Here is an 8,650-nt window from a genome sequence, read left to right as displayed (position 1 = left end):
CTTGTCAGGGAGATATCGGTGGAGATAGTGCCCATTGAAGTTTGCATTGTGTGCAATGCCGCCATAACGTCTTTCAGGGTGACCTGTTCGGCGTCACCAGGCGGGTTGGTCGTCTGGGATGATGTGCGTGGTGCTTCGTTCGCTTGACCATTCTGGGGTTCTTTTACATAGGCATATTTTTCCAAGTGCGGAGGCTGTTGCACCTGCCCGTCATGGTACTTGATCGCAGTGGACACGCACCCAAAAATTTGTGAGGACAGGAGAAGAGCCCCGTTTGCCAAGTGTTCCTCGATGTGTTGTACAGTGTGTTCCTTGGTGACTCCGGGAACGCGTGTGGGCCTGTGTTGCGCTGGGCTGGTCCGCTGTGTAGAACCAGCGGCCTGTGGTACCTCCAGCTCCTGTCTTTCAGCTGTGGAACTGCTCCCTATAGCCCCGTTAAGCTCATGAGACAGCGCCGGGTGTCTTCGCACAGTGCTATCTAGGCCCCTTAAAATGCCTGCTGGTGTCACTGATTTGCAGCTAGTGCTGCGTGTGGGGCAGGTGAGCGGGCTGGTGTGCTCAGTGGCGGTAACAGAGAGGCCGGTGGTTCCAGGAAGCCGCCATTTTGTACCGCCGTACTGCGGCGTCCCCAGTCCACAGTCCCTGCCCGGTAACGTCGGGTTTTCAGTCAGAGCCCCCTCACTGCCTCCTCCAGCAGTCGCCAGTACCTTGTAGTCCAAGGATGTCCTGTGCGCGCAGCCGCTTCCGTTTTGGTTTTTACCGCCTTTATTCTGTGTCCAGGAGCAGTTCTTGTCGGGTCATCTGTATGCCGGGCCGCCGTGAAACTTTAGTCCCCGGCTTCCGTAGTGCTGTTAGGCCCCGGTTGCACTGTCTCGTAGCCGCTTGAGTTTTAGGAGTCTGGAGTAGCCGATTGCTTCACCGGGAACCGGAAGATCTCCCGTTTTTATACAGCCGTAGCAGCGCCTGCTGAAGTCAGGAGTATTGTGCGTGCGAATTGTCGGGGAAGGTGCCCTGCAGTCACGGAGCTCTGCTAGAACGCAGCCATCTTTCTCGGCCGGTAGCCATGCTGGGAAGTGTTTTTTTATTCGTTTTTTTTCTTTGTTCCTTGTTAGATTCATAATTACTTATCCCATGTTAGGATGAGTTTGTCCACGCTTTTTGGCTATTCCGCATACAACACCTCGGTGGAGCAACCTGGAGAAATTACCGTTACAGAAGGCCGTTGAGTTTTCTTTAGACCTATCTGCTGGCTTAGCAAAGTTGCATGATCGTCTTTTTTTTTTTTTTTATCTCTCTAAGCTCTGGGGCACTTAGAAGCTGTATCTTTCATTTGGCTTATCTAATAAGAGGAGGAGCTGATTTATATTGATCAATACACTTTGTCCACCTGTTATAATTCTGTTGAGGCTTTCTGATCCACTGCGTGGGACCAAGTGATGATGTAATTTTTGCCTGTGGACTGTGGGGGAAAAAAATTAATAAACACATTTTTGACATAAATCAGGTGGCAGGCCAAGGCTCCTCTGTGCTCCTCTGTGCTCTGCAGCAGCCGCCGCACGAGCAGCACCAGCAGCGCTTTAGCACTGCGGTGCTGGCAGCGGCCGTTCCTGCCTCCATCGCAGATCCGTAGAACTTAAAGCGCCCATATAACAGGACGCGGGTGAAGCGGGAACCGGTCACAAAACAAACCCTGGCAGTCGTCCCAGGCTCCGCTCCGCTTGCTCATCAACTCCTCCTCGGCTCGGCCCCTCGGCTCTAATCGATACGCTCTGCACTCAACACCGAATCACAGGCAGACAACAACTGTGAACACCAACAGAGGGAAGAATTGTGTGTTTCCCCCAGTTAGTGAAAAAAAACAGCATAAGTCTTGGCTGCTTCTGCTGCACCCAGAGTCTTATGCGTCTTTTCAGTCTAAGTTTTCTGTCTGGAAAAAGATTGTGTCCTGGTTTTCTGCACTCAGTAAATCCAGGTGCAGAAAAAGGTGGAATAAAATGAACACATGAAAGTACGCCTTAATTTCATTGCCCTTGATTCACACTCTGGACCATAGTTGAGGGATAGGTCTAGGCCCGGGGTCTCCAACCGGTCAATCGCGAGCTACCGGTAGCTCGCGGAGACCCCGGGAGTAGCTTGTGTAGCCCTTCATGGGCTATTTACTTTTCCGGCTGCATTTGCCCACCCTCACCCAAACCAGCCGCTTGGATTGGAGCTTAGCTGAGGGTGGGGGCGGGTGAAGAGGATGAAGCTCCTCTCCTGGTGCTGCAGACTCTTCTTGTGAGAGTATGACCCCTGTGACGTCATCAAGGGCAGAACGGCACGAAAAACAATGTAAACAGAGGGCAGAAGGGCACGAAAAACAAGTGGAAAACGAGTGAAACAGAGGGCAGAAGGGCACGAAAAACGAGGGAAACAGAGGGCAGAAGGGCACGAAAAACAAGGGGAAAACGAGTGAAACAGAGAGCAGAAGGGCACGAAAAACGAGGGAAACAGAGGGCAGAAGGGAACGAAAAACGAGGGTAAACAGGGCAGAAGGGCACGAAAAATGAAGGAAACAGAGGGCAGAAGGGCACAAAAAACGAGGGAAACAGAGGGCAGAAGGGAACGAAAAACGAGGGGAAACAGAGGGCAGAAGGGCATGAAAACAAGGGAAACAGAGGGCAGAAGGGCACGAAAAACAAGTGGAAAACGAATGAAACAGAGGGCAGAAGGGAACGAAAAATGAGGGAAACAGGGCAGAAGGGCACGAAAAACAAGTGGAAACGAGTGAAACAGGGCAGAAGGGCACGAAAAACGAGGGAAACAGAGGGCAGAAGGGCACGAAAAACAAGTGGAAAACGAATGAAACAGAGGGCAGAAGGGCATGAAAAATGAGGGAAACAGAGGGCAGAAAGGCACAAAAAACGAGGGAAACAGAGGGCAGAAGGGCACGAAAAACAAGTGGAAAACGGATGAAACAGAGGGCAGAAGGGCACGAAAAACAAGGGAAACAGGGCAGAAGGGCACGAAAAACAAGTGGAAAACGAGGGCAGAAGGGCACGACAAACGAGGGAAACAGAGGGCAGATGGGGACAAAAAACAAGGGGAGAACTGGTGAAACAGAGGGCAGAAGGCCACAAAAAAAGTGGGAAACAGAGGGCAGAAGGGAATGAAAAACAAGTGGAAACGAATGAAACAGAGGGCAGAAGGGCACGAAAAATGAGGGAAACAGAGTGCAGAAAGGCACAAAAAACGAGGGAAACAGAGGGCAGAAGGGCACGAAAAACAAGTGGAAAACAAATGAAATAGAGGGCAGAAGGGCATGAAAAACGACGAAAACAGAGGGCAGAAGGGCACGAAAAACAAGTGGAAAACGAGGGCAGAAGGGCACGACAAAAGAGGGAAACAGAGGGCAGAAGGACTCAAAAAACAAGGGGAAAACGGGTGAAACAGAGGGCAGAAGGCCACAAAAAATAAGGGAAACAGAGGGCAGAAGGGCACGAAACACGAAGGAAACAGAGGGCAGAAGGGCACGAAAAACAAGTGGAAAACGAATGAACTAGAGGGCAGAAGGGCACGAAAAACGACGAAAACAGAGGGCAGAAGGGCACGAAAAACAAGTGGAAAACGAGGGCAGAAGGGCATGACAAACGAGGGAAACAGAGGGCAGAAGGACACAAAAAACAAGGGGAATACGGGTGAAACAGAGGGCAGAAGCCACAAAAAACAAGGGAAACAGAGGGCAGAAGGGCACGAAAAACGAGGGAAACAGAGTGCAGAAGGGCACAAACAAAAAACGAGGGAAACAGAGGGCAGAAGGGCACAAAACAAGGGGAAAACGAGTGAAACAAAGAGCAGAAGGCCACAAAAACAAGGGAAACAGAGGGCAGAAAGGCACGAAAAACAAGGGGAAAACGAGTGAAACAGGGCAGATGGCCACAAAAAACGAGGGAAACAGAGGGCAGAAGGGCACAAAAAACAAGGGGAAAACGAGTGAAACAGAGCAGAAGGCCACAAAAAACAAGGAAAACAGAGGGCAGAAAGGCACGAAAAACGAGGGAAACAGGGCAGAAGGGCACAAAAAGCGAGGGAAACAGAGGCAGAAGGGCACGAAAAATGAGGGAAACAGAGGGCAGAAGGGCACAAAACAAGGGGAAAACGATCAAACAAAGAGCAGAAGGCCACAGAAAACAAGGGAAACAGGGCAGAAGGGCACAAAAAACAAGGGGAAAACGAGTGAAACAGAGGGCAGAAGGGCACAAAAACAAGGGGAAAACAGGTGTAACAGAGGGCAGAAAGGCACAAAAAACGAGGGAAACAGAGGGCAGAAGGGTACAAAAAACAAGGGGAAAACAAGTGAAACAGAGGGCAGAAGGGCACAAAAACAAGGGGAAAACGGGTGGAACAGAGGGCAGAAAGGCACAAAAAACGAGGGAAACAGAGGGCAGAAGGGCAGAAGGGCACAAAAAACAAGGGGAAACAAGTGAAACAGAGGGCAGAAGGGCACAAAAAACATGGGGAAAACGAGTGAAACAGAGAGCAGAAGGCCAAAAAAAACAAGTGAAACAGAGAGCAGAAGGCCACAAAAAACGAGTGAAACATAGGGCAGAAGGGCACAAAAAACAAGGGAAAAACGAGTAAAACAGAGGGCAGAAGGCCACAAAAAACGAGGGAAACAGAGGGCAGAAGGGCACGAAAAACGAGGGAAACAGGGCAGAAGGGCACAAAACAAGGGGAAAACGAGTGAAACAGAGAGCAGAAGGCCACAGAAAACAAGGGAAACAGGGCAGAAGGGCACAAAAACAAGGCACAAACGAGTGAAACAGAGGGCAGAAGGCCACAAAAACAAGGGGACAACGGGTGGAACATAGGGCAGAAAGGCACAATAAACGAGGGAAACAGAGGGCAGAAGGGCACAAAAAACAAGGGGAAAACGAGTGAAACAGAGGGCAGAAGGGCACAAAAAATAAGGGAACAGAGGGCAGAAGGGCACAAAAAACAAGGTGGAAACGAGTGAAACAGAGCAGAAGCCACAAAAAACAAGGGGAAAACGAGTGAAACAGAGGGTAGAAAGGCACAAAAAAGGAGTGAAACGGAGGGCAGAAATGCACAGTATGGGCTCTGATGAAATTAGGCTTAAAGTCAATGAAACTGGGCGTGGGGGGGGTCTCTCGGAAAAATGCGCGAGTTGCTCCGGGTTCAGTAGCTCACGACAATTTTCACTGGCCAGAAGTAGCTCTGACTACACAAAAGGTTGGGGACCCCTGATCCAGGCATAGTCCTCGCAGCACACAATAGATTTGCTTGAGGCAGAGTCCAAAACTCAAAAGTCAGGAAACCAGATACAAGTAGGTGGTAACTCAGGGCAGGGGAAAACGCCTGTTGTCCGTGGAGGAGTCATTCCCTTCCCAGAAATCTGCATTACAAATTCATTAATAGTATATCGTTTTTTAATATCTGTTTGGTGCCAGTCCATATGACTTTCAAATCTGCCTTTGGGATTCGATGTTGCAACTCCATAGGGTACATGTATTCTTTGTGAGCTTAATAAAATGTTGAAAATTCTACAAAACCTCACTCCTACATCCAAGTACTCTCATGCTACCATTCTGCACTCTGCTCTGTCTGAAAAACAGCTCAGCATATTCAAAATTCTGCATTGATTTGGCTTGTAAATTATATTTTTGGAAATGTACATGTATTAACTATTTAATTTTAATACTATAGGTGATTGAAATTACGGACGAAGAAAGCAAGATTTAGCACTAAGCAAGTGAATGTCAGTGCCATAAGAAGGATTATTTGGAAAAACTGAAGGACATCCAGCATTCTACGTTTAAACAATTTCCAAAAATCTAAGTGTGGCGAGGAAAGTACTATACCTGTAAGTGAAGTCTCTAATTTTGCATTTCATTAACCCAGAGCAAAGCCATATCTGTGCACACAGCATCAGAAATAATGTAGAAAGACCACTTCAGCATCCTCATCTGAAATATTATCAGAAAGACAAATTGACTCAGCATGACAGAATAACGTTCATCTAAAGCATCATGTAATTCTAGAGAGGAAGCACACACTACATAAAAGAAAGTTACAACTAAAGGTTTCTTCTGGATACCATCAAAGAAAAGAAGCTGAAAGAAGACTCCGAAGCTAACACAATAACAACCAAAAGATTGGAAAATCACCTTTGTTCAACAACCATTTTTAACCAGTTACGCAAGTTTGAGACTATCTGCCTCGGGATATAACACCTTGACCCACTCTGCTCTTTCTTGCGAAAACCTTAAAAATTCACCACTTTATTGTGTTAATGACCATCTCAGATTGTTTCCTTTTTATTGTGTACTGTTCTGTAATTCTATGTAAATCGCCTCAACATTATCTGTTGTGTAGGAGTGATATGTAAAACTGTTAAATATAAAAATGGATTAAAGGAGCACTGTTGCGCTATATCTAATGTAAATAAATCATCCTCAGAACTACAAACCTTAAACTTACCCCAAACATAGAAAGGGTAGAAGGAACTGATGTTCTGCGACTAATGATCCACAATAGTATTCTGCACGTTCTAACACCCTCAGTTACTGCCATTACACCAGTGCAAAAAGGTACTTATCAGTTTAATCATTAAATATCAGATTAACACGTTATTACTGCATTGCTAAGAACCTATAGAAATAGATTTGAGAAAAACTTCAGTCACAAATTAAGTTGCTGCCGGAGAGGCTATTACCTAAAGACTATTATCTGTTAGAAAAATTTCAACAGGTGTTACAGGACTGCTTCCCGACATTTTTTGCTCAATTCAAGTGTTGAGAAGATTACACACAATTTCTTTTAGAGATAAGTGCTGAACATTATCTAAACAAGCCCGACTCTAAAATCGAGGCAAAATAACTGAAGTTAGGGAAAAAAGTTACCTGTGCCCAAAAAGATACAGCCATAAATCTTATCTTACAGAATTTGACAGAATGCACACAGGGGAAAACCACTCTCAGTGCAAAGTATGCCAAAAAAGTTTCAGGCGTAAATCTTATCTCACTGAGCATATGAGAATCCACACTGGGGAAAAACCTTTTGAGTGCTCTGAATGCCAGAAAAGCTTTAGAGTCAAAGCGAGTCTATATCAACATGCATTAACCCACTCTGTGGAAAAACGTTATCAGTGCTCTGAATGCCCAAAACATTTCAAACTTAAATCACTTCTAACTGCACATGTGAGATTCCACACTGGGGAAAAACCTTATCAGTGCTCTGAATGCCAGGAATGTTTCAATGAAAAAAGACATCTCACGCTGCATATAAGAACCCACACTGGGGAAAAACCTTATCAGTGCTCCGAATGCCCAAAAGATTTCCAACTTAAATCACTTCTAACTGCACATGTGAGATTCCACACTGGGGAAAAACCTTATCAGTGCTCTGAATGCCAGAAATGTTTCAGTGACAAAAAAAGACTCACTAAACATACAAGGACCCACACTTGGGTAAAACGTTATCAGTGCACTGAATGCGACAAATGTTGCAGTGAAAAAAGCAATCTCACTGAGCATATAAAAATCCACACTGGGGAAAAACCTTATCAGTGCTCTGAATGCCACACATTTTTCAGTCAAAAAAGCAATCTCACTGAGCATATAAAAATCCTCACTGGGGAAAAACCTTATCAGTGCTCTGAATGCCAGATATGTTTCAGTCGAAAAAGGTCTCTCACTCAGCATATAAGAATCCACACTGGGGAAAAACCTTATCAGTGCTCTGAATGCCAGAAATGTTTCGTTCAAAAAAGACATCTCACACTGCATATAATGAACCACACTGGGGAAAAACCTTATCAGTGCTTCGAATGCCAGATATGTTTCAGTGTAAAAAGCAGTCTCACTAACCATATAAGAATCCACACTGGGGAAAAACCTTATCAGTGCTCCGAATGCCAAAAATGTTTCAGACGAAAATCTCATCTCACTGGTCATGTGAAAATCCACACTCGAGAAAAAAAATTATCAGTGCTCTAAATGTCAGAAAAGATTCAGAGGTAGAGATGGTTACAAGCGCCATAAGAAAACACACCATCAAAATAATCAGTTCTCCGAAAGCCAGAAAAGCATACATTTTAAACTCAATCTCACTCTACATGAGCAGACGCACACAGGGGAAAAACATTACCAATTTCTGTGAATGCCAGAAATTCCTATTTGATAGGCACAGCCTCACTAATCATAAGCGACTCCATACTGATGAAAAACCTTATGAGTGCTCTGAATGCCAGAAAAGCTGCAGAAAAAAACGCTATTTCACCATGAGAAACTCCACACTAGAGAAAATCCTTATGCCATAAAAGGTTGAATCTGAAAGACAGTGTTATGCTTTATGAGCTTTCTCACTCTGGGGAAAAACCTTGCGAGTGCTCGAAATGCAAGCAATGTTTTGGGTACAAATTACTTCTCACTTGACATGAGCGAACTCACACGGGGGAAAAAAGCCTTATGTGTGTTCTGAATGTCAGATAGGGTTTAGTCTTGAATACAATGTCATTTCACATGAGAGAATTCACACTGGACTAAAGCCATATACAGGAGGGGAAAGCCAGAAACGTTACACTCAGAAAGGAGATATCACTAAACATGAGAAATGCATCCACACCAGGTGAAAAGTAAGGCGTATCTTG

The 8,650-nt window shown here is 45.5% G+C and overlaps 1 protein-coding gene across 1 annotated transcript; it reads left to right on the top strand.

Annotated features, from left to right (window-relative positions):
• The first annotated feature begins 212 nt into the window (after window positions 1–212).
• Window positions 213–8,440, top strand: LOC144759597 (uncharacterized). Its single transcript, XM_078646491.1, has 2 exons — window positions 213–250; window positions 6,917–8,440. Exons 1-2 carry the CDS (start codon window positions 213–215, stop codon window positions 7,995–7,997), a joined length of 1,119 nt encoding a protein of 372 aa, XP_078502617.1. The 3' UTR covers window positions 7,998–8,440.
• Window positions 8,441–8,650: the final 210 nt, after the last annotated feature.

The sequence above is a fragment of the Lissotriton helveticus genome, chromosome 1_1, assembly GCF_964261635.1.
Source record: "Lissotriton helveticus chromosome 1_1, aLisHel1.1, whole genome shotgun sequence".
Lineage (NCBI taxonomy): Eukaryota > Metazoa > Chordata > Amphibia > Caudata > Salamandridae > Lissotriton > Lissotriton helveticus.
The sequence above is the reverse complement of the archived record's forward strand: the minus strand, read 5'-3'. Positions and strand labels throughout refer to the sequence as shown.